Source organism: Lacerta agilis, chromosome 8 (assembly GCF_009819535.1).
Source record: "Lacerta agilis isolate rLacAgi1 chromosome 8, rLacAgi1.pri, whole genome shotgun sequence".
Classification (NCBI taxonomy): domain Eukaryota; kingdom Metazoa; phylum Chordata; class Lepidosauria; order Squamata; family Lacertidae; genus Lacerta; species Lacerta agilis.
The window spans coordinates 5,053,793-5,078,804 of NC_046319.1; the positions used below are offsets into that span (position 1 = coordinate 5,053,793).

General features: G+C 45.8%; 1 protein-coding gene across 15 annotated transcripts in view; it reads left to right on the plus strand.

Annotated features, from left to right (window-relative positions):
- AAK1 (AP2 associated kinase 1) overlaps window positions 1-25,012 on the plus strand; it is an 87,652-nt gene that overhangs the window by 60,680 nt on the left and 1,960 nt on the right. Inside the window, exons 17-21 of one of the 15 annotated variants that reach the window (XM_033159142.1) lie at window positions 665-754; window positions 6,468-6,569; window positions 9,659-9,760; window positions 14,994-15,098; window positions 16,870-17,241. The exons of 1 other annotated variant lie outside the window; for it this stretch is intronic. In XM_033159142.1, the coding sequence (XP_033015033.1) occupies window positions 665-754; window positions 6,468-6,569; window positions 9,659-9,760; window positions 14,994-15,098; window positions 16,870-16,964 (494 nt within the window). In that variant the 3' untranslated portion in view covers window positions 16,965-17,241. Of the gene's footprint in view, window positions 1-664; window positions 755-6,467; window positions 6,570-9,658; window positions 9,761-10,446; window positions 10,559-14,993; window positions 15,099-16,869; window positions 17,242-25,012 lie in introns of those variants that run through there. 13 more of the 15 variants (XM_033159145.1, XM_033159143.1, XM_033159144.1 and 10 more) reach the window with 13 other exon arrangements.

Here is a 25,012-nt window from a genome sequence, read left to right on the forward strand (position 1 = left end):
TCAGCCTCAGCCTTCTTGGAGAAGTTCAATGTTTTTCAGAGGGCCTTTGATTTCTGGAGCTGCTTGCTTCTGCTCTGCTTTTTGAGGGTTTTATCAATTTGATTTTGCCATTTTTATAGGATGGTTTTATAAACCTTTATGAAATTTAATGAAAAGTGGTATAAAGCTGTCGGTAAGAGTGATAATATAGTATAGCCATGCATCTTGACTTAGAGACTTCACTCAGTTGTGAAACTCTCAAAGAAATGCAGTAGCCCTCCCCCCAAGGCTAACAGAACATATGAATAATGAATTAATCCTCATCATGTGAACTGTTGAGTTTGGAGAAGGTGGAATGACCTGATGCCCTTGGAAGAAGAGTTGTTACTTTGGTTCTGTGGGTGGTCTATTGTGACCTTGGATCAACTCACCAATAATTCACTGATAAACCTTTTTGGTTGAGTGACAGAATCATATCTGCAGCTTGCTGGAGGGGTCCCATGGGGGTGGGAGGCTAATACTGCCATAACTCCAGATGTATGTGACAATTAAATGACTTTTCAATGCATCTTTGGTCTGTTCGGCATCTCCCTGTGCTCTGCTTGACATCTCTCTCTCTCCCTCTCTCTCTCCCTCCCTCTCCCCATTCCTTCCTTTCCTAACTTCCCCCTTGCTGCTCACCCAGCTGAAAAAACAAAAGATATCCTGGACTCTAGCCCTCCACTTCTGGCTGTTCCTGATCCTTTCATTCCTCTTCCACTATCAGATACGCCAGGTAACTGTGACTTGCATAAACAAGATGTGATTTAGCAGAAGGGATCCCACCCAAAGGGGTTGCCACCCAGAGTGACTGTTTGGGTGGCCTTGTATGCAAATGTCAGTCCAGTCATACCTCTGGTTGCGTTCTCTGTGGGTTATGAATGCGCCGAACCCGGAAGTACCGGAACGGGTTACTTCTGGGTTTCGGCACGCGTGCATGCGCAGAAGCGCCGAATTGCGCTGCGCACATGCGCAGATTCGGCTCTTCAGGTTGCACTCTTTTCATGTTGTGAACGGGCCTCCGGAATGGATCCTGTTCGCAACCAGAAGTACCACTGTAAGTGAATTCAGATGGTGTGTTATGTTGAACCATTCACAATACGACTTGAGAGTCGCCTGTTTGCTTCAGTCTGCTTCCTGGAGGTACCTGGATGCCAGCAGCTACCAAGGGGGCTCCTCTGAGCCCCCTTCTGGTCCTAACTTGGTTCTCAGGTGGGTTGGGTTCAAGGTATTTGCATTTGGCTTTGATCTTTTATGATCATGGTAGAAAATGTATTAGTGGATATTGTCTCTTAGGTCACCGATAAATTATTGGCCTGTCAGGCTGTCAGGGAATCGTGAGCTTCTATCTCATTTTTCAGAAGTTACTGGGGTGGGGAGTGTTGCAATAAGGGAATAATGGATAAATCCATATGTACCAGCTAAATATTTTTAAATCTATTAATTCCATGAAAGGTCCCTTTTCTGCTTCTCTTTTCATATCAGCGGGTTTTCATGGGATATGTTCCCAGTGAATTATGTGCTTTGGTGTTACCTGGCTTTTATTTTCATTTTTTAAAATAGTGCTTTATTTGCTACCCATGGGCTGCAACTGCTAATGGAAATGTAAGTGCTGCAAGAAGGACAGAGGTGACTGGAAAGCATCTGTTCAAATACTGAGAAATGAGAAGTTCAGGCTCAAGGCATTCATCTTCTCCTGCCTTGGAATGGAAGGGAGCCAAGTCTCCTTAAAATAAGCTCGTGGCAGGCTGTCTTGCTTGATTAGTCATTACAGAGTGTGGTAATGCTTTTAATTCTGTGCACTAGGCATTGGTCCCCCCCACTTTTTTTTCTCATGAGGATGAGCCCTCCCAGCCACAAGGCAAGGTAAGGGCAGTGAGTGGCTGGCATGTCCTGTCTAGCATGGTTTCACTATCAATGGTTTAAATTCACAGCCATCAAGAGGATTCTCCCTCTCTCTGGCTGCTGTTTTAACACCATATGCTGCAGTCAAATGAAAGCATAGCAGAACACCAAGCCTTTCTTGCTGATGCCTGTTATTTCATAAATAAAACAAGTTACTGGTGGTGAGAATGATAATCAGGCCCATAGCTGTTACATGCAAAATTTGGTTTCTAGAAAATCTCTTTTCAGCTCCCCAGCTACACCCAGCCTTGCAAAGCAATTTTTTAATAGTCCTTACAGCTGTAAAGATATGCTTGAAAGGTTAGGCGGGGGATCTGCTTGCTGAAATCTTAGTAGCCACATGGGTAGATTTCCAAAGTCCCACAGCATAACTACTTCTCTGCTCTTCCTCCAAGACTAGCAAAACCCAAAATAATTTCTGCAGTTCAAAAGCAGCATTGCGTGTTTTCCGGATACCAGATTCAGTTTTTCCTTGAGCTGTGTTTGGATTTCACAGACAAAAGGCATGAAATATGTGCTTTCCTTTCTCCTTCTACAGTTTTAGCCGCCCTTTGTAATGAGCTCCTAAGATGGGGTTGACTTGTTTTGGAGAACAAGACGTGCTCTTGGTTTGTTGACACCTCAAAGGTTAAAAACATGGCAGCCGCCTAGAGCAGCTGCTTGGAAAAGTCCCATGGTCTTTAGCCAGCCTTTGCCAAACTGGTGCCCTCTAGATGTTTTGGACTGTAACTCCCATTAGCCCCAGCCAGCATGGTCATTCTCCCATCAGCTGCAGTGCTATACAGCTGGGCTGGCTAGGGCTGATGGGCGTCGTAGTCCCAAAACATTTGGAGAGCACTAGGCTGGCAAAAGCTACTCTTAAGCCTGGTATTCTGAATGTACTGTTTGACGGGATTCTTACTAGATAGTTTTTCTTCCCCAGCTGATGTCCAAGGAAAAGGACTCTGCTGCTGTGTGCTTTATTGAAATAGCTGTCCTTTTCTTTTCTTCCATGGTTGAAGAGTGAGTAACATGCTCAAGAAGACTATGGGTTGGTTTTTGTTTTGTTTTGTGCATCTTGATTATTCAAAGTGATAATTAATAATGGTTGAATTGCATTTTGGGAGAGTTTCTTTTTTCCACCCTAATTAAGGATGCCTGCTGTAACGTGTGCACTGTCTGTTTATTTTTGGATGTTTAGCCAGGACATGCAAACAGCATGGGGTGCTTTTAAAAGAGAAGTCCAGGTGGCAAAAGCAAGTATTTTTTTATCCCCAAGGTCACTTGCTGAAACAGCTCCACCTGACTCAACCGTGCCCACTGCAACCTTGCACAAGGGTAAAGTAATACTCACATTCACCTTCCACCTGCTTTGCAAAGCTGACAAAGGGAGAAGCAGCCCCTGCAAGCCAATGGGAATGGGGGTGGGTGGAGCTTGCAGCAACTTTTCTTCTGTTGCCTTTCCTTCTCCTCTCCGTGTGGAAGAGGAAGCCCCTGTGTTGTTGTTGTTTATATCTCGCAGCTGTTGGTATTCATTTGTCTTGAGAGACAATGGAGTGCACCTCCAGGGGTGAAGTCAAACGACACCGTTAGCAGCACTGATGACCTCCATGGGGCTCAAGCCTGGGCAGTGGAGGTCCTGGATTGCCCAGATGATAAGACATCCCACTTGGTCTTACTAGTGTGGTCCAAAGGAAAGCAGAGCAATAGGTTTGGCACCAGGTTGTCTGTAGGAGTTGCTGGAAGGATGCATACTAGGCACCATCCAACTGTCTTGTGGATTGGTGTAGGGCTTTCTCCTTAGTCTTTTCTTCTCCTGAATCCCAGAAGGAAGGCAGCAGAGGTTTAGGATCAGAGTTTTCATTCTCATAATGGGCTTCCTTCCCAGGCTGATGAGCCCCATCTTCCCCTTCACTGCCCTCTACAGCACATGCAGAAACCACATTCTTGACCATTGGACCCACTCATTCCGCCAGAGCCTGTCTTCACATGTAGGTGAAATCCCTAACTCACTGAGGGTTTGAGGCCCATTGACTGCCCTCACCTGGTTTAGCCATTTTTTACAACACTTATTTTTAAATTATTATTTATTTATTGCATTTATATCTCACCTTGTTCTCCATGGAGCCCAAGGTGGAGTACATAGTCCTTCCTCTTTAATCTCATTTAATCTCCATAAACAACTCTGTGAGATAGGCTAGACTAACGGCCAAGCCCCCCCCCCAATGAGCTTCATGGCCCAAGTCCCACTCTGACCACAGCACCACACTGGCTCTGATAGGATATCACTGTATGCATTTTTTCAGAAGCACAGCCCATTAAGGTCAATGTGACACACTCCCAGATAAGGCTGCTGTCGTATTCACCAGGGGATGGGGAACTGAGTCTGGTCAGCAGGCTGGATCCAAAAGTCTCCCACCCCACAGGCCACTTTGGCAAGTGAGTGGGACACCCCCCCCCCCCCCCGCCAGTGCGCATCAGGTCAGGTGCTTCAACTTCAAAGGGAGAATCAGCACATTCTAAAATGTGCTCCAAATTCTTCCTTTCCAGCTGGATTTCTGCACTTTTTGAATTTGTTGCTGTAGGTCTGGTGCTGAATTACATCAGTGGCTGGAAAAGAGGAATCAGTATGGTGTTTTTTATTCCCATGTCCATTTTAAGATTCCCCCCCCCCTTTCATGCAGATCCTGGTTACTTAAATGTGCATGCACACAGCAAATCAGCCAGAGAAAAATTTGCACACAGCTGTTGAGAGATTCAAAGCCCTCTTCATGCAAATCTACTAATTGCAGTCCTCCAGGAATATAATTTGCATAATGCGTAATTCATTTTGTCTTTGGGGGACAAAAGGCCAAAAGAGAGAGAAAGAAATCATGTTGGCTTCTGGGATTTGAGAGTCCCAAATAGAGAAGTCAAGCCACTTATCACTGTGTGACAATGGCAGATATGCAAAAGATCTTGGAGAGAATAATTGCACCTGCTCCTGCTTGAGTGTAAATGAAGAGAGGTTCTGGCTTTACTGCACTGAATCAACTTTGGGAGCTTCTGTGCACATTATGGGGATGGTGCAAAACACTGAAATTAAACAAGAAGCTCTGGAATGCTGCACCAAAGCCTGTCCCCTGTGGTGACCATGCTGGCTGGGATTGATGGGAGATGTACTTCATACACCTGGAGGGCATCAGGTTGGGGAGGGCTGCCCTGTGGCATGAGGTCCCAGGTCACAACTGAACATCTGCCATAAAACTGCTGTAGCAGAACATGCAGGTTGCTGAAAACATCCCTGCCAGATTTGGAGGGAGAAGGGACATCTATAGGACTTTCCCCTATACGTTCCAGGGAGTGAGATCACAGAAAGTGCACACCCCAGAATCCCACTGGACAATTCACTTCTGGCCTTCGGTATTAACTAGGATTAATTCTTTTCTTTAGGCCACATGAAATAAAAAGGGGGGGGGAACGATTTGTAGGATGTGTGACTCGATCTTTCTATGATGTAGCTAACACCATGCATGCATGGTGGTTTGGCAAAGTTTTTGTGAACTAACCACAGCGCTTGCACAGAAACAGGAGCATGCAGTTTACATGTTTCTGTGTTTCATGAATGCCTTTGGGATTCTGCAGCTCTCCTTACACATAGAAGTACATTTGAGCCGTGGTACCCATTCCTGAAGACATGGAGTCAGGGAGGGCGGGAGAGAGTTACTAATGCCAATGATGTACTTTTCTGGGACTGTTTCTTCTCTCCACGTTGATAAGCTGAGAGAAAAGCTGTGTGTGTGTGTGTGTGTGTGAGAGAGAGAGAGAGAGAGAGAGAGAGAGGGGCAGCTTCAGATGAAATGTGGCCATTTTGAGATTTTTGCAGTCCTAACACCTCCTTTTATTCCTTTACTGATTTTCTCCTTCTATCAGTTATGTTAAATGACCACTTCCAGACATATTCCAGACATCATCAAGTATAACTGAGCCTAGAAAATTGAGCACTTTTAAGAGGTCAATTGAAACCCTACATTTTAAAAATCCAATGTGTCTCCAAAAAAACCCCCACCACACTCAAACTAAAAGGAACAGGCAATGCAGATTGATTAATTTGTATTGTTTGGCTTGGCACTTTGGGTTTTGTGTGTGTGTGTGTTTGAAAAGGAGTCAGCAACAATTCTGGGCCAATTCTCTACTGGCTAACAAGATGTTTTAGTGCAGGATGCTAGAACATTCACGGTGATGAGCCAGTTAAATGGGACACCTTGGGGAGACTACAACAAGTAAAAAAAAGTGTCTGCGGTCTTGTTTCTGTTTATGTGATTCAGTTATTAAAGGACCAGCTGAAAAAAAATCCAGGGCCCTGACTTTTCAGGTTGTTGCATGCTTAACCAAAGGATCCATGTCTGCAATTAAATGCATATATTGGTGAAAATAACCCTGATAGAAATCCTTTAAATGTTAGGTGAGTTGTTGACTTTGTTGAACAACTGCTGTTCTGCTTTAACCATTTTTTGTGATTTTTGCTTCATTTCTTTCTGCTTCTCTCCTTCCTCATTTCCTGCTCTCTCCCCCTCCCCTGCTAGAAAAACTGATTGAGGGCCTCAAATCTCCTGAGCCTGCACTTCTCCTCCCTGATATCCTGCCTCTCGCTGATCCCTTCGGTAGCACCCCTGATGCTGTGAATGGTAAAATCCTGAAAAGCCTCTTTGGCGTGTTCTGTCCTGCATGTTGACCCACCAACATTGCATGTTTTGAACCATAGCAAGCAGGTGCCCAGAGGTCAAGCCAGCCAGAGCCCACAAAAAGTGACTTTGGGAGACGGAGGGTCGTAGGATGTTGTTCAGTGTTTGGAATTCACTAGCCTATCACTGAGTCTGTGAATCAGACATGTGAAGTTCCTGCATCCTGGGCATCACCGCCAAACCACCCCCTTCCCTTGTTCCACTAATTCTCCACTTCCTGTAATCTATCACTTCTTCCTCTCATTTTTATCCTTCCCAAGTGGGAAACTCAGGCCAGATCTACATGTGCAGCAAAAATGGGGTGGTAGAGTCCTGACGTGAATGGACTGAACCACTTCAAATTATACAGGACGGCAGAAAAGGCTCATTCACTGGGCAGACGTGGGGAATCTTTGGCCCTTCCGATGTTACTGAACTTGCAACTCCAGTCAGCCCTAGCAAACGTGGTTGATGGCTAGGGATGATGGGAGTTGTAGTTCAGCAGCACCTGGAGAGCCAAAGGTTCCCCACCTTAGGGGGGGGGGAAGCCCTAATTATTGGCTGGGCTCAGATAAACAGAAGTAGTTTACCTCCATATATGCCCATTTGACCACTTTGATCGGCAAAACTGGCCTTGTTACAGGTGCCACATAATACCTGTTCAGTGTTCGTAAGAATTTGATTTTTTTGTGTGGCAGCACTTATACTCTGGATCTCCCTGCCTGTGGATATCAGGCAGGTGCCTTCACTGTAGTCTTATCAGCACTTTCTAAAAACATATTAGTTTGGCAAGTCTGTCCAAGTACAGTGGTGCCCCACTAGACGAATGCCTCGCTAGACGAAAAACTCGCTAGACGAATGCATTCGTCTAGCGGAAGGCTGCCCCGCAAGACGAATTCGTCAATGGGGCTGCCTCACAAGCGAAAACCGTGATTTACATTGGTGCTTTGCTAGACGAAAAAATCGCTAGATGAAAATACTCGCAGAACGAATTATTTTCGTCTAGCGAGGCACCACTGTATCTAGAATGCCAATGCCAATTGTAATCTGTTTCTCTATACCATGCATAATTTTATATGCTTCTAGCATGTTGTCTCTTACTCACCTTTTCCCTAAGCGAAAAAGTCCAAAACGTCATAAGGGAGTCTTTCCACCCCTTGATCATTTTGGTTGCCCTTTTCTGAACCTTTTCCACTCTACAATATCCTTTTCAAGGTGAGGCAACCAAAACTGTACTGGGTATTCCAAATGCAGTTGCACCATAGATTTATTTAATTGTATTATGATACTGGCAGTTTTATCTTCCGTTCCTTTCCTGGTGATCCCTAGCACGGAGTTTGCCTTTTTCACAGCTGCCATACACGGGGTCGACCTCTCCATTGAGCTATCTACTATGACCCCAAGGTCTCGTTCCCGGTCAGTCACCTACAGTTATACACAGTTATACAGTTATACACCTATGAGCGTCTATGTGAAATTAATATTCTTTTCGCCCTGCTGCCTATTTCTTCAGCTTGGAGAGGTTCCTTCCGCAGCTCTTCGCAATCTCTCTTTGTTTTAAAGACCCTGAGCAATTTAGCACTGTCAGCAAACTTGGCTACCTCACAGCTCACCCCTAACTCTAGATGACTATGAGCAAGCTAAAAAGCTCAGGTCCCAATACTGATCCTTGGGGGGACTCCACTTTCGTCTGGAGAGCTGTCCATTTATCCCTCTTCTTTGCAATCTACTAACTTAACCTGTCCCTGATCCACCAGAGGGCCCCACCTTCACCCCCTCCTCTTTCCTGCTCTTCAGTCTGAAATGATGTGCCCACCTATTTCTGCTGTGTTTCTTCTTGCATCCTTAGAAATAGTTTGGCGTGCCTGGGTCCCTCTTGCTCTTGAGGAGCCTCAGTGCTTTTCTCCTCAGATTTTGGTTTCTCTCTGTGCATTCTTTCCCTTGCTCAAAGGCTCAAAAGCCCTGGATACAAAACACCCTCTGGCCCTTGCAAGCCTAAGCTCCCAGATCATCCTGAATAGGCCCAAAACAAGGCTGGCTGGCTGGCCTCGTCAATCCTCTGGTCTCCCTTGTGTCACATCTTCCCTCACAAAGCTGAGAATTAAATTGGGGTTTTTAAAGCTGTTGCATGCATGGAATGGCCATAAATATATACCTGATGTTCCTTTTTCCAAAAATGTATCTTGAAAGGTGCACTTAAGCCACCAGTGTTGCAAGCACATTTTTTTTTTTCAGTTCAATGCATGCCATAAACCTGGACACTTTTTGAAAGCTAAGAGACCCTTCCTAAGCATTTTAAGTAGCAAATTATTTCCAGCTGCCCGTTTGCCGGGAGAAGAAATTGAACCAGCTACCAAGTTTCATGGCATGTTGAAGCCAAGCCTTATAAATGAAACTGAATCGCCGGAGTCTGGGCTGCATGCTTCAGTTTTGGAGACTTGTCTACATGTGTTAGAAAGCACATGGGGGGCAATAAGGAACGTGAGCCTGTCAGGCTCCATCTGCTCATCCCTAGCAATGAGAGAAGCTCTGCTGTGCAGAATACATCCGAATACCACAGCTCAGTGGGCAGGGCCAGTTGCCCAGGGTGTCCCCAGGGACCTGCTACTTGCGCCATCTTGCCTGGCCAAAGGGTCAGGTTGAAAAAGAACCCTGCAGTTGTCCCCGCGCACATGATTCTGCATCCTGGAGGGGCATGGAATCTCCTCCCGTGGCTGTGGCATTGATGCTGTCAGAGGTACGTCTGGAAAGGAACCTCACTGACACTCGGTAGTATTGGGCTTGCACAGGCCTGCCAGTGTGCTGGATCTTTCTTGTTTTGTGCTTTCCTGGGTGCCCAGGAATGCACAGTTGTGCCGATGGGAATATCCCTTTGAAAACCACCCTCAGACTAGACTGACATTTAGTAGTGCAATCCAGGTGTTGGAATGTCTCTGCCTGCTGTAGGATGTCCAGGGCTTAGTGTTTCAGGGTACGGCCTTCTCTTCCTTTCTTCCCCTGCTGAACCTCAACTAACTTTGGCTTCTGCTCTGTTCCTTTGTGCCTTCGGAAAGGAAAAGCTGAACTAACAGTTGAGAGCCTCATCCCAGGCCTTGAGGCTCCTGTGTCGCAGCATATATCATCGCAGACAGACTCTGTGGCTTCAAACAGAGCAGGTTGGTGGGGGGGGGGGAGGCTTGAGCTCAGGTGGGCCATGATGTCAAGCTGGTGACATCATGATGAAGAAATGGGTGGGCTTCTGTGTCTTCCATTCTCAGCATTGGGCATTGTCTGCAAGCTGAACTTTTGTTTAGAGTGCTAATTTGAAATTTTATAAAGATCTATACACCTTCCCTGGGTGTGCACACACACACACACACACACATGCACAACCTCTCTCCAATGCTACGCATTTAAATAAGGCAAAATATTAAAAAGCATAACATTCTGCAACCTGCAGCCTTGGCATTATCAACACCACGCTCTCACCGAGCTAGCAGATTAGAACCAGTCTCATCTACAGTACAATCCAGAGTGCTGTAACTGTAATCCTCCTATCACATTGAATTTCAGCTCCTTAAAATCCAGTGCTGTTAAATAAGCAGCAAGGGTTCCCCAAAGCCCTTTAAGCTGATATTTTAAGAACACCTCCACCACCTGAAATCAATTATTTGTTCAGAGGCTGCTTGTATATGCCGAGTCCTTTCAAAATGACTAATTTTGGCCCCACTTCAGCCCAGGATTTTAAAAAACGGATGCATTCAAGCTCAGGATGAGTTGCAAGCAGACAGCTTGCCAGGTGTGACTGCTAACCTCCTCTTCTCTGTACTGTTTTCTTGCTTGCTAACCGGGGGACGATCAGATTCTGTCACTGGGGAGGACTCCCTGCTTGACTGCTCTCTGCTTTCTAATCCTGCTGCTGACCTTCTGGATGAGTTTTGCTCCTTTAGCCGTTTCAACCCAAGCTCACAAAGGTAAAGTACCTTTAAGTGTTCTGTACCAATGGGAGAGAAGGTTGGGGAATGGGAGGAATGTGCAACATGAAAGTGGTGGAAGCATCTGTGTTAAAAGCTGTGGTGGCCCCTGTGTGCCAAGGCAGGATGGTGGTTCAATTAGCAGGAGCCTGTTAGTTCCAAATTATTTTTTGTGCCAAATATTAATGCCTTCATCTCTTCTTTCCTGGGTCCAGTGTGATCTCTTAACATGAGTTTCTGGGGGCTGGATGGGGGTGGGGGCAGAACCCCTACTTTGGCATGCCCTTCCTCTTTCTTTCTCTTCAGATCACAGTGCAAAACTTCCTTCTTCCACGAACATTTTTGTCATAGCTCTTTCACAGTTGATGCAGCTTAGTGGCCATGTGCTTGAGCTGCAAGTTGGGCTCATAGGAACTGAGCAACACACTCAACCGCTCCCACCTGGTGCCCTCCAGATGTTTTGGGCCGCAACTTCCATCAGCCCAGGACAGCCTGGCCATATGATTCTCATATGATCAAAATTGTTGCCGTTCCTTCAGCGCTTGCCTGTGAAGTTCTTGCTCTTCCTCTGGTCTCTCCATCCTCACTCTCTAAATGTAAGCTGCTTGTGGGGGAGGCCCACCAACAGTGGCGAGCAGCTGTAAACCTCTGGCAGTTGAATCCTTTGGGTGGAATCTGATATCGAGGGCTGCCTGCCTGCCTGTGCTCCACTTGGTTGTGTCAGATGTTGCTTCTCAGCATCTTTTGCTTGCGTTGACCTGTAAAGAGCAGGGCCTTTTCATTGGTGGCTCCCTGCTTGCGGAATGCTCTCCTTGGGGAGGCTCGCTTGGCACCATCGTTGCATATCTTCAGGTGCCAGGCAAAAGGATTCCTTTTTAACCGGGCCTTTTGCTTTTAACTACCTATGACCTTTTAGATAGGATGGGATATTTTAATGTATCTCCTCCCTCCCCAGTCTTAATGTGTGCGGGTTTGCTCTGGGTCGCCGTGACATAAAGCAACTAATACATTTAATAAATGATAATAATGATGGTGATAAGTGTCCTGGACGCACATGGCTAGCGCTAGATAAATTAATTGTCCTCTTGGCACACATGCAGTGCTTTAGGAACGGCTGACCGCTGCCTTGTGTGTTTCGCAGTGTGGCTTCAGGCCTTTGGGGAAGAGCTTTCCAAATCTGGCCTGGCCCCACCTCCCCCAGCCAGGCTGGCCATTGGCTCTGTGTTGGGCAGGAAGGGATGTAAGGACTCAAGTCCTTGCTTGAACATAGGAGAAAGTGAACATAGTAAGCTGCCTTATACAGAGTCAGACCATTATCCTGTCCAGAATTGCCTGTGCTGACTTGCAGCAGCTCCCAGCCCTATATGGGGATGCTGAGGATCAGAGGCACCAAGTTCTGCATAACAATGGGGGGTGGGGGCTCGTCGCGTGCATGTGACATCACACGTACAACACCCCCACGTGATGTCACAAGTGTTGGGAGGAGGCCACGAGGCCCAGTGAAGCCCTCTGTCACTGCAGGGAGGCCTGGCAAGGCTCAAGATTTGGGGGGGGGGGGTCAGCCCCATCACAGCATACTTGGGTGGGGGGAATGAGCTCTCCTCAGCCCCATAGAGTTGGAACATATGCTGGAGATGGAACCTGAGACCTTCTGCATTCAAAGCAGGTGCCCTGCGGCTGAGCTACACCCCTTCCCTTGAGCAACCAGATCTACTGGAGCTGCAGCGCATCTTGCGTTTCTGGCCTTGCTTTTTTACCCCTGGCTTGTTCTCTGCTCTTCCCTCCTGGGTGGGGCTCTTTGCCCTCGCAGCTCTCAGTTCCTGGCTCACCCCACACTGCCTGCATGTGGCCCAGGTGAGCTTTACCCACCAAGCGGCAATAAAATACTCCTCTTGGTATGGGCTATATCTGCCTGGAGTTCTAGTATATCAGCATCTTTTCCTGGGCACAATGAAGCACGAGCGACAAAGGAAATGAGCAAGAGCACCCGTTTTATGTTTTATCTGTTAGCTGGATGTGCAGTGAGCAAGTGCAACGGGAACGGATCCATGTTGCTTCCACTGGAGTAAGAAACGAAGAGTGATTTACAGTTCTAGCTTGTTCTAAACATTAGGATGAGGTTTCTGAGGATAGGAGCTGTTTGCTAGTATAACAGCTAACCTCAGGGCCCTCTTTCATTGGAGGTTTTTAAACAAGGGTTAGATGGGCATCTGTCAGGGATTCTTTAGTTATGGTTCCTGCATTGCAGGGGGTTGGACAAGAGTCTCTATATATAACAAAAAAATTAAAATTGGAGACCATCAACTAGCCGTTATGGAAATATGTGTGGTTAATTCCCAACATTAGCGTGGCAGAATAGAAGAGTTTTCAGCAGGTGTTTAAAGATTGAATCAGAAGGCACCTGCTGAATCTCTAGTGGCAGGGTGTTCCACAGGACAAGGTTCTGTTTTGAATTGCTGCCAGATGAGCCTTGTCAACTTGAGGGATGACCAACAGTGCTCCTGCAGGTGATCTCGGTGATCAAGATGGGATATAAGGGTTTAAGTGGCCCTTAGGGCACCCTGGACCTAAGCTGTTCAGGGCTTTGTAAATTAATACGGGGACCTCAGACCTGGCTTGGCAGCAGATGAGCTTAGTTAGGGTTAGTTAGGATTCTGTTGGTCTCTAGGTTGGAATCTGGATGTGGGAAGAAGCGAAAGTGTATGACGTGAGTGGGAAAGGTTTAATTTGCTTAATTTCATCACCTAAAAAGCAAAACAAGGCAAAGATGTTGTTGGATTCCCACTCACTCATCCCAGCTAGCATGGTCCATAGTTGGGGGTGCTGAGAGCTGTAGAATATCTGGAGCTTCCCCATCTCTAAAAGAACTCATTTTTTTTTTGGCATCCTCTTGGCGGAGGTAGAAATTAACAATATTTGTTTAAAAGTTTTGGGGGGGGGGAATGTTAACAGACATTGCATTTCTTCCAGTCTGTAGCACTTTGAAAGCAAGATTTGATTCCTTAGAGAAGTTGCCTTTCTCTTGGGGTGTGTGCAAACAGTCTGAAGCTGGTACCCTGAGTTTCTTCTAGCATCACTTAGGCACCTTATGCCACTAGGAAGCTCTTCCGTCGCAGGACCACTAAGTGAGAGCTGCTTTTGCTGGGGGTTTGCCACTTTTCAAAAGTGACTCGAAGGGATCTCTTGTCAAAATCTGTGCCAGAACTGAAACCACACCTGACAGCTCTGGGCCAGCCTGAAATAACCCCTTGCTGTCAGGGGGTAGTGTTGCTTCCCACGAGTAACGACTCTCGACTCCCGATCTGTATATTACATTGCTTTATTATACAACTATGCACAAGTCAGAGCTAAAGTTCTAGCGTCCATTCAGTCACTTTCAGATCCCGGAAGTGGCACTCGGCGGGAACGCCTCCCAACACAGTAGTTGGGGAACCCCAAATCTCCTCCTCTCTTCCTTCCGTTTGATTCCCCTACGTTGTTGAGGCGATGGTGCTGCCACTTCCCCCCTCTGTTCCCGAGCTGCTCAGGTGGCGTTCAGGCTCTCTAGAATCTGACAGCCCCTCCACCATGTCACTCTGTTCCTGCTCGTCACTGTTGCATGACCTGCTCAGACTCTCCAGGCGTTGCTCGAAACCTCAGCATCCGAGACCCCTCTCAACCCCCTCATCGTGCTCTCTGCTGACCCTTGGTGGTCCCCTGACACTTGCCCTCCACTGTGAGTGTCTTGGGAGCATGCGGGAATGTCACTGAGCTTGTGGCTTGGAGGAGGAGCCCTGTTTTCCACAACTGTGGCATCTTGAAGGGGGTGGTAGACGATGTCTGCCTTCACAAACGGTGTTCCCACCATGAGTCTGCCATTCTGTGAACCGCCCTGAGACCTCTGGGTATAGGGTGGTATATAAATTCTAATAATGATGATGATGATGATGATGATGATGATGATGTCAGCCAGAGGCCCACATCCTCCTGGTGGAGCAGAGCATTGCCTCATCTGAACCAGGGCTTGGGCTTGTCTCTCTCTTCACTGCTTTTTCTTGCCCCTTGTGAGATCAGGTCCCTGGGAACATTACTAACTCTCTAATGCAGCCTGGCTGCTTTCTTTCTCACAAACTGCCTCTGCTGCTGCTGCTTCTGTTTATTTCCATGTTTATACCTCGCTCTCCTTTTTAACTCGTAACAATTTAAAGCTCCAGCTTCCGACCTTGCCTTTGCCCGCCTGGTGTGTCCTCCAGCTGTTTGGGACTGTGGTGGGAGGTTTTTCGACCACACAGCTGGAAGACATGGCAGGTTGGGGGAAGGCTCTCGGTCCGCTAATCCTTCTTTGCAACAAAACACATGCAGCTAATGTTGTTTTGGGTGGTTTCTAACCAGCTTTCTCTGCTCTATCTTTTTGCTCCTTTTTAAAACTTCCACCCCTCTCCCCATCGTGCTGCAGAAGATACTAACCTGATCTCTGGCTTCGATGTCCCTGAGGGCTCTGAAAAGGAGGCAGGAGACGAGTTTGACCCCATCCCTGTGTTGATATCCAAAAATTCACAAGGTAAGCAGGCAGACTGGGGGTGACTTGAGATTTGAAGGCAGTGTCTTTCTTTGTGGTAGCATGTATGGCCTGAAACTAAACCTGAGGCTCAGGGGTCGCAGGGTCTCCATGCCTGAGCCCAGTCTTCTTCAGCTTCCATAGTCTTGGCAGCGCTGAGCTCCTTTCAGTTCCCACTTCTTGTGACAAGGACACGTTGAGGAGAGGTGAGCATCCCAACACCTTTAGTAATAAGAAAATTATTTTCGAATCTGGCATAACAGTGTCACTGCCCCAAATCTCCTGATCGTAAGGGGGTGGGCGAAATACCTCTAATCAACTCCAAAGGACCCTTGTGATTTAGAACCAAATTCCAGTATTCAAGATTTTGGTTAGGCTCCCACCAGGGGCCTGTACCAACCTAATGAGATTAACAGTTGATTTCCATCACTACTCCACGGCTCCTTCTAATGCCATGCCCTCTTGGTTTAAAAAGCTGCTTGCAAGGTAGCATGATTAGGAGACAGCCACCCACCTCGTGCCCATGGAACTAATCCTGAGGGTCTTTGAATCCTCACCCAGAATTCACTGACGGGAATCTCTATAACACAAGCATGATGATTTGTGGTGGAAGGAATCAAGGGTAGGACCTCTTGGCCAGGTGACCCATTGGATTCACAACCCCTGTCTCCCACGCACTGTCATCCTGCTTTTTGACTGGGAGTTTCATATAGGCCCAGCAGCGCACAGCTATATTCTAAAACACAACACACCTTAAAGCTAGAGAGTGTATTGGGGTGCTGGGCTGCAGTTGAACATTCTGTCATAAAGTACAGAAAAGCAGCTGTGCCGAGAAAATGCAGGATATAGACCGTGAGCAAGGGCAAGGGCACCTTTTGATAAGACAAGTGTAACATTGAGGCCTCCATGGGAAGACATAGAAGCTCCCTGTTGAATAACAGTTTGGTGCTCTGCAACTCTGGAAATTGCCTTTCCCCCTTTGTCCCATGGTCCATGTGCACAGGACTCCCCCTCTCAATTCTTGTCACGGAGCCCTGACCGGCAACAGATCCCTGCTCTAATATTTCCTTAACACTGTTGTAAAACGTCCTAGGGAAGAGGAGACTGCATGAGATTGCTTAGAGAGGGAGGAGCTCTAGATCTAAGCCCCCGACCCTCCAGTTATTCTGTTTACTTGTTTCACGTAATCTATACACTGCTTGACTGTAAAAGCAAACAAACCTCAATAAAATTATCAGTAAGAAGAACCAACGATAATTCAAAACTTTGAAAAGTTAAAACAAAAAATAGACTAAATACAGATTAAAACTCGCACCAACTTTCTGGACAGGCTTGCCTAAGCAAAAACGTTTTTAGCAGGCACCTGCCTGACTTCTAGAGGCAGAGAGTTCTGAAGTGTAGGTGCTGCCACACTTAAAAGTTAATTCTCCTGTTGACATCTGTATCAGGAGTGCAATGCCACAGGCAGAGCCGCTGTTGTCCGACTTAACTGTTTAGAAGGGAGCTGAGACCTTTGGTCGTTGGAATCTCTCTTCAAAAACCCCATTGAAGACGGTGTCTGCAAAACTCTCTGCATCTGTCTACTGTAACTCCAAGAGCCTCGCTTGTGTAGATTCCAGACTGCTGCTGCTGCTTTCTCTTAGTTTGTAGCTTGCTCTTCCTTTTGTTTGCTTGTGAACGCCCTTTTCATATTATTTATCGAAATAAAAAAGCTAACTTTTATTCCCTTTAATTCTCTTGCTCGATACTGAATTGCTATCTCTCACACTTTCAGGTGGGCATTCTAGAAACAGCAGTGGAAGCTCTGAATCCAGTCTTCCCAACCTAGCCAGGTCTCTTCTCCTAGGGGATCAGCTCATAGACCTGTAGCAGCCACTCAGTAACCAAGGCGGTTTCTGTAACGTACCTTAAATCAATGTGGTTTTTTTTTTGGTTTTGTTTTGTTTTGTTTTCCCAACGGAGCTAAATCTTTAGTTGTCAGGTGATTTTGTGTTCCTGTTGTTGTTTGTTTAAAAATAACCCTGCAGATGGAAGGAGCCCACGCCCTGAGCCCCAGATCATGGCCTCCCTCTCTTGGGACTCCCCTGCCCTCCGTCTCAGCACGTCCTTGATGCAACTTGCTACCTTGTGCACTTCTCTCTCTCTACTAGCCTATCTCTAAGGGGAGCACTGCTGTTTATTACCCTCTTTGCTATGATTTCAACCCCCCCCCACCAGCTCCACTGGAACCATAACTGTACATGAATTATGTGTAACCTGTGTATTATCCTTACTAGAAATGCATACAACTAATAACGTCTGGGCCCCCCATCCCGCCTTAGCCTAGAGAATGCTAACCAATGGTATGTCAACTTCTTTCGTAATCTAAAAGCCAGAAGGAGAAGGACCGTGGAAATAAGTCACCATTGCCCTCTCTGATGTGCAAGGGGGCAGTGGCTTTCTTGGGAAGGCTTTGGGGCTGGACTCTGGGCAATGCCTCCTCCTCCACCACACCCAAGACTGTGCTTGAGATCTGCTGAGTAGATACATTTCCAGGCTTGGAAAGTGGACATTTTGCTCCCTAACCAGCATTCTGCAGTGTGCTTAGGAATGGGCTGTGCTTAATAAAATAAGATTTTTTAAAAAAACAACAACAACAACACCCAAGCTATGGAAATTATCCACCGCAAAATAGTTAAACGTAAAACATCATAATGTCTAAAAAGCATGGCTAAGATTTTTTTTTTTCCTGTTGGAGGAATCCTCAGTTGAAGAGGGCATTTGTAGCAACAGATGTGTACTCTGGTGGAGGGCTTGGCCTGTAGAGGAATTCTGTAAAATTAATGTACATGTCAGACATTCCTGTGGGTGAGGTTGTTTTTGGGTTTTTTCTTTTGGTTGTCTCCCTATGTTGCAACTAGGTATAGTGTTAACACAGTACTATGGAGCCATCCCCCCCCCTTCCCCAGTAGGCAAGGACTGTAATCTTTATTTAGATCCTTCAGTCTTTGTAGAGCTCGCATGCACACCTTGTCAGCCAGTTGAGAGTTAAGTGCTTTCCAGCTTAGGTGTACCTGAATGGGTTGTACCTTTTATTTCCACCTTGATATGCTCAGTTTCGTCAAACTACTGGATAGAGTAAACTTGTTTTCATCAGCTTCTGATCTTCAAGTCCAAAGTTAACTTGCCACTCTGAAGATGTTCTTCTGAAAGGAAGGACCTACCCTGACTCCATAGTGGAATAATTATTAGCTTAATGCTAACTCTGTGTATGTGTATGTAGCGTATTGGTAAAAAGTGCAGTTTTCCCACGTGTGAAAGTATGAATGACTAAATTTATAGATGTATCAGCCTCTCCTACTGAAGGAAAGACACCTTGATGACATCCCTGAGTATTCCCCCTTCCAGCTTCCCCCCATCTAAATCTCCCCCTCAGAAATTAGCTTAACAAATTCTGTAAATAGGATTTAATTGTCATGTCCGTTCTCTCTGAATCTTTCTAAGATCTACATGCACACTTCATGATAAAAGTATTGCTTATGTGTGATGTGTCATTTCCGTGTTCTGCTGCACTTTCCTGATGATTTACATGACAGAACTATGGAAATTATCTTAGTAAAATTGTTGATAGATCTTTATATTTTTTGGGAGGGCGGGTGGGGTGGTTTTGACTTCTGAATCCCGAAGCACAGGCGACCGGGGTCTGGAGTATGTGGACAAAGCTTTAGATAGAACGTTATTGTATAGTCAGATACTGAAAAATATATGGAAAAAAAAGAATGGATTTTTTTAAACAAAGTAACCACCTGCTGTGTATAAGAAACCAAAAAAAAAAAGAACATTTCTGTGAATTAAAGTACTTTTAAAAAAGAATGTTTAACATTTTAAGTCTACTTGAACTTGTTGAAGAGTTCTGGACACAGAATAATGGAAGTACCTGGTTGCTTGAGGACAGTGCTGTGAACTAAACAACTGTGAGTGTTGGGGCTTTTTAAATTTTTGTTTTGTTTGTTTTTCCAAAAATGAATCATGCATCTGGATTGGCAAATCTAACATGGTGGAAATAATTTATCCTGTACTGAGGTTTATGAATTGACCAAAAGTCATTGAAATGACGTGTAGCAGATTCTTAATAAACAGCGCAAGACTGAAATTCTGGGAATGATTATTAGCCCCGTTGCAATATATTGCTGGAGGTTGAGTTCCTTTTTTTCAAAAGGGTGGATCAAGTATAGGGTGTGTGGGTGTGGGTGTGTTGCAAGGCTGCTGTTAGGCAGAATCAGACAGTCGGCAGCCCATTTTGGGATACCAGTAAAAAAGGACAGGGAACAAATATTTTGATTATGATCATGGGGGGCATCACCTGGATTTTCTGCCTCAGGACCAAAATGTCTTTGACTGTCTGAGGCAGTGGGTGGAGGTGCTTGAAATGTAATGTCTTGGGAGAAGGACTTGATTTCTCATATCCGTAAAGACGGGGATAAAGGTGTGTCTTCTACTCATGCCATGAGCCCAAATCTCTGTCCTGTGTCTTTACTGGGGGAACTATTTTTTCCTCAAAAAATTGATACCAAGCACCAAAACCCAGTTTACAAGATTACAGATAGCTGTGCAAAACCCAGCACAGATGAGAGCCACCCTCCGGCAACCTGATTCCCCCTCCAGATGTTTTGAACTATGGCTCCCATATCCCCAGCATTATACAGCCATGCTGTCTGGGACTGCGAGTTGTTGCTGCTGTTTAATTGGTCCTCTCATTTCCAAAAAAATGAAACACTAAGCAACGTACAAAAATGTACATAAAGAACGAGTATAAAACAAGAATAAAACAGCTTAAAATACACAAATTATATATATAGATCCAGCCCACACCACCCTGCTAAAATTAAAAGAACCAAAGGCCCTGAGTGAATAAAAAAGTTTTTTCCTGGTGCCTATAAGAGAGCTAGTTATGGCAACAAGCATGCCTCCCTGGGGAGAGCATTCCCTAAATGGGGCCACCACTGAAAAGACCCCTTCTTGTGTTGCCACCCATCACACCTCCCTCAGAGGGGGCACCTCAGATGAAGAATGTAGAATCTGGGTTTGTTCACTTGGTGGTGAGGGGCAGTTCTTGAGGGTACTGGGGTTTGTAGTCAGAAACATCTGGAGAGCACCAGGTTGGGGAAGACTGGAGAAGATGGTGCAGGGAAAAGATGGGGCAATGATCTAACCCAGTAGAGGGCAGCTTTATATTAATCTCTGAACGCATCCACAAGGGCAAAGCTTGTTGGTGACTTTATGTATCCAAAGAAGAAGATACTCACTTGGACCTTTTCCCAGGCCCAGTTCCTGAACTCTTACAGAATCTACCATTTTCATTCATTTAAATAAGTGGTTTACAAAAATGAAATGAAATTATCAGTAATAAACTAACAGCAATAATTTAAACTTTTGAAAAGTTTGAATAACAACAGACTGAAAACAGATTGAAACTCGCACCAGCTTTCTAAACATCTGGGTAGCTTTGTCTAAACAAGGATGCTTTTTTGCAGGTGCCCAAAAAGTGCAACGATGGTGCCTGATATCAAGGCAGAGGGTTCCAAAGCGTAGGTGTGGCCACACCATCATGTGAAGACCTAATTCCGTCTATGCTCCTGTCATTGTGAGGTGCCACAGTTACCCTACTCACGCTGCTTTGTTGTCTCAAAAAGAGGAGGTTGGAAGCATGTTTATGAAAAGAGGTGTCAGTACAAAGAAGGACACCGCTTGGTCCAAGATGAGTGCTTTCTTTGGTGTCCTCGCAGTCTGAGGACACAGCCCCCCCCATCTCATCAGATTAGTCCCCTGCAATATCACTATCTCCACAGCCTTGCAGAAGACTGCACAATAAGGGGCGGCCTTTAAACCAGAGAGGTAGAGCTCTCCTGTGTGTCCCTCCAGGTCTTGTCGACCTACAGAAAGGTTTAGTTCGCTGTAGGCACCCTGCAGAGACAACATTGCCCCACTGCAGCTGCCTTAGGAGGAGAATGCTTCAGTGGAGCTGTCCATTGTACTGTTCTTGCCTGGCCTCCGGTTTGACTTGGCCTGTTTTGCCTTTGCCAGACACTGCCTGCTTCCCCTGTGAGTCTCAGGCTCCTACAGAGTAGGTGGAAGAAGGGCTTTAGTTCAGCAGCAGATCATCTGTTTTTCTTGCAGAGGGTTCCAGAGTCACTCCCTGGCATCGGCATGTAGTGGTTGGGAATACTGAGTGGATGGACTGATTGTCTGACTTGGTGTAAGGCAGTTCCCTAGGTTACAAAATATGCAGGATCAATAATAATATTAATATTATTGTGCTTAAGCTCTGGCATCCTGAGAGGGTGAGTACAAAAAATACCCCATACTTTTAGCCTTCCAGAGTCCAAAGCCCATCTCCTTCTCAAACTGCTTGGCAGGGGGTTGGACTGGATGACCCTTGTGGTCTCTTCCAACTCTGTGATTCTATGGAGGGTTTTTTTGTGTCTTTCTGTCTTCAAATCTGCTTTTATTCTATTCGGAATAGTTTCTCCTGTTCAGAACAGTCAAGGAAAATCCAGCTGTTTCTTGACTAGTGAGCAAATACCCACTGACCATTCTGAGTCATCAGTCAATAATTTGCTTGGTCGTAGATATGGCTAGGCCAGCATCCCTAACCAATGTATTTGGATTATGTAATTGAGTGTTTTGAATTAAAAACAAATGTAAGGGTCTCTACACTGCTGTGTGTGTCCCCCTTTATTGTAGTGAAGGTAAACCCACTATCCTTTTTTGCGTTATTTAATGAAGGTAGCGTCACTTTGCCTGTATGGGAAGGAATCAGTTTTTTGTTCTGTGTTAATATTAAATTTAGTGTGCTCTAATAATAGGATCTAGTAATTACAGCAGGGGTGGGGCCCTCAAAGCCCTTCTACCTGGCCCTTGGGACTAGACCAGGCCCCTCTTCTTCAGCCCTGTTTTGTGCTGTTGCCTGGCTCAAACCACCCTTGAGCTGGGGTAATGTCTCTTGCTTGCCTGGGTGGAAGGTTGTTAGAAACCTCTGTGCATGTGTGTGTACCTTTGCACAAAGTCAAGAGGCACTTCTGTTTCCCTGCCCGTTCTTGTTTTGTCTCTCCACACCCACCCACCCCAGAAAACTGCCCACAAGACAACTTGGTCCTTGGGCTGGAAATGGTTCTGTGCCTCTGAATTACAGGACGGACTCAGACATATTCTCAGATTGCTCACCAGTGTGTCTGCAGCAGCTTTCTCCAACCTGGTGCCTTCCAGATGTTTTGAGCTACAACTCCCATCATTCCCATCCTACACAGCCGTATGTTGCAGCTGTACTCCAAAACATCTGGTGAGTGCTGCATTAGCGAAAGCTGCTGTGTAGGATTGCCGCCTGAGTCCCATAACTTTTTTCTTATCAATCATACTGCTGGCTAGGAATGCTGTGCTGGAACCATCGCAAAAAAATTGAGTTGGAAATCACAGAAATGGGTCAGAATCCTAGACAGACCTTTAAACCGTCTCTTAGCTTTCTGCCCTTTCTCTTCTTGTTTCTCTTGGTTTCTGGATCCTCCTTTCAGCACACTGGGCCTCATTGCTCATCCCGTTGTCTTGGCCCTGCCCTTCCAGAGGGTCTCATCTATGCAAGATGGGTGGCGGGTGGCGAACTCTCAGTGGCTCATCCATCAGTCTTGTGCATCCTGCAGTACCAAATGTATTCAGGACACGTTATTGTTTTGATGATCTTACAATTAACTGGACAGTGCTCTTTATTCTCCCATGGACTATAGGCAGGTGTGTAGGAGGTTTTATGTTGTTACTGAGCTATGCAAACTAGATTGGATGAAGACCATGGGGAACCCGTTCCTCAGAATGCATTGTGTTCCTGCACAGTTCCCATTAATTCCCATGAACTTGTGTGGGAGGCATTTGCAGGGAATTTAGAAAGCCTTGGCCCATCACATATTTATCCAGCCTTTCTGCCAAGGGACACAAAGCAGCGTGAACTTGGGTTCCCAGGCAATGAGGTTCATAATATGCAATTTTGCAAGATGTTCCACATCCTCACTGGGTTTCTCCTCCTGGTTTCCAAGTCTCAGATGCAGCTGAGTAGTTGCAGGGCTGCCATTGTTGGTTTGAAACCTACCCAGGCCTCTGAAGTGCAGTAAAGCAAAATCCTTTCTGCAATTGCTGAAGAAGAAGAAAATTTATTGCCAAATTCTTCAAACGCCTGACCCCAGCACTGAGCAGGTTGCCATTCCAATTTGTATGGTGAAAATTTCCCTCCCTGGTCCTCATAATATGGTTGCTCTATGTGCAGGAGGCCTGGGTATGCTGTAGACTGATTTGTGCACACTTTATTTTTGAGCTGCGTTTTGTGTTTGTTTAATCCTTCCGCCATTGCACAGTTGAAAAACAATATATTATGGATATATGCAAGTACTATATCATTGCAGAGTCTAATTGTACAGAACAGATGAAATGCAATTGTGTAAGCACTGAACCAAACCAAAATGGGGCCTATTGAACTAGGCAGTGGGTGGGCAATGGGGATTTTCTGCGGGGTGGGGTGGGGTGGGAATTGTGCAGATCAGATCTTCGTACGGGGCACTTGTGTCAACTGCTGCTTTAGATGGTTGGCGGAGTGAAGGCTATCCTCTGCCAAGCATGCAGGAGAGCTGTATTGCACAGTGGTGGGAGGTGGGGAAAGTAGCCTTGGCCCAAGGTGTTTTCCCTTCTGCAATATAGGGTAATAAAGGGTAAGGAGGACTGAGCTAACACATGTCAAGCAATTGATAATGCTCTTAAAGCACTATATAAATGCCAATGTTTTGTTTTTTTTAATGAGGCTGGTGAAAATGTAGTTTGATTTCTGTTTTAGAGCTCCTTGCTCAGGAATATGAGAGAGAGAGAACCCAGACATATTTCTCTTCCCACCCCACTCACTCACTCACTCACTCACTCCCCTTTCATAGCTTTAAAGCGACTTTCCTAGTTAGCACATCCACTAGGCTTGGAAGCAATGCCTGCTGCTCACCTGGAGCACCTGTGCATGCCTTTCTAGTGGAATTAGTGAGCCTGAAAGTCAAAAGGAAGCCTGCCGCTTGCTGCCTTGAATCCAAACGCAGCAAGACAGGCTGGCTTTATTTGTATCACGGCGAATATGACAAGCTAGTGTTTAATGCAGATAACACACACAGCCCCTCCAAAGAGAGATTTTTAAAAGGGCCTGCTCTTGCTTTTTAAATTCAAAAGGTGCCCTTAGTTCCTAGCTGAACCTGCAAGGGTGATAAGGGATGCATCTCAATTGGTTATAGCCAGAGTAACCGCTGATGATATTGTAGCCAGCTGAAGCCATGACCCAATCCACTATATTTTTCATATGCTCTCTTCTTCCTTTCCCCTTTATCTTTTTTGTGGTGGGGGACAGTTGCAAAGCTCATAGCTTTCCTTTAGGGAGGGGGACACCTGAACCTCTTGGGAAAAAAATGCATATTACACACCCAACGTTCAGAGTGGTTGTGTTTGAGATCGGTTTTTTCCCCCCTAGAGTGTTTTTTTCCGTTACTGCAGTGGGAATGATTTAAAATATAAAAGAGGGAGTCCTGTTAACGGATCGCTGCATATTGGCTTCAATAGGCTTTCTGTACAGCATGTTACATTGCCTCCCATTTCTTGCCTACGGTCGCCATGCACTTACAGTGTAATATATCAAAGCTGATGGTCTCTCAATAAACAATCATTTTGATGCTTATCTTTGAAGTACTGTCTTTGATTATTGGGAAATAAGTAGTTCCAGTGCCCTGAAAAGCAGGTGGACCTCCACTGGAATTTCCCCCTCCAAAGAATGAACTACTTTCTCCCTCTTTTTAAATTTTATTTTTTTTAAAAAAAACAAACAGCAGCACGACAAGGACAACTCTAGTCAATCTAAGTTAGGTTTGCAAAGC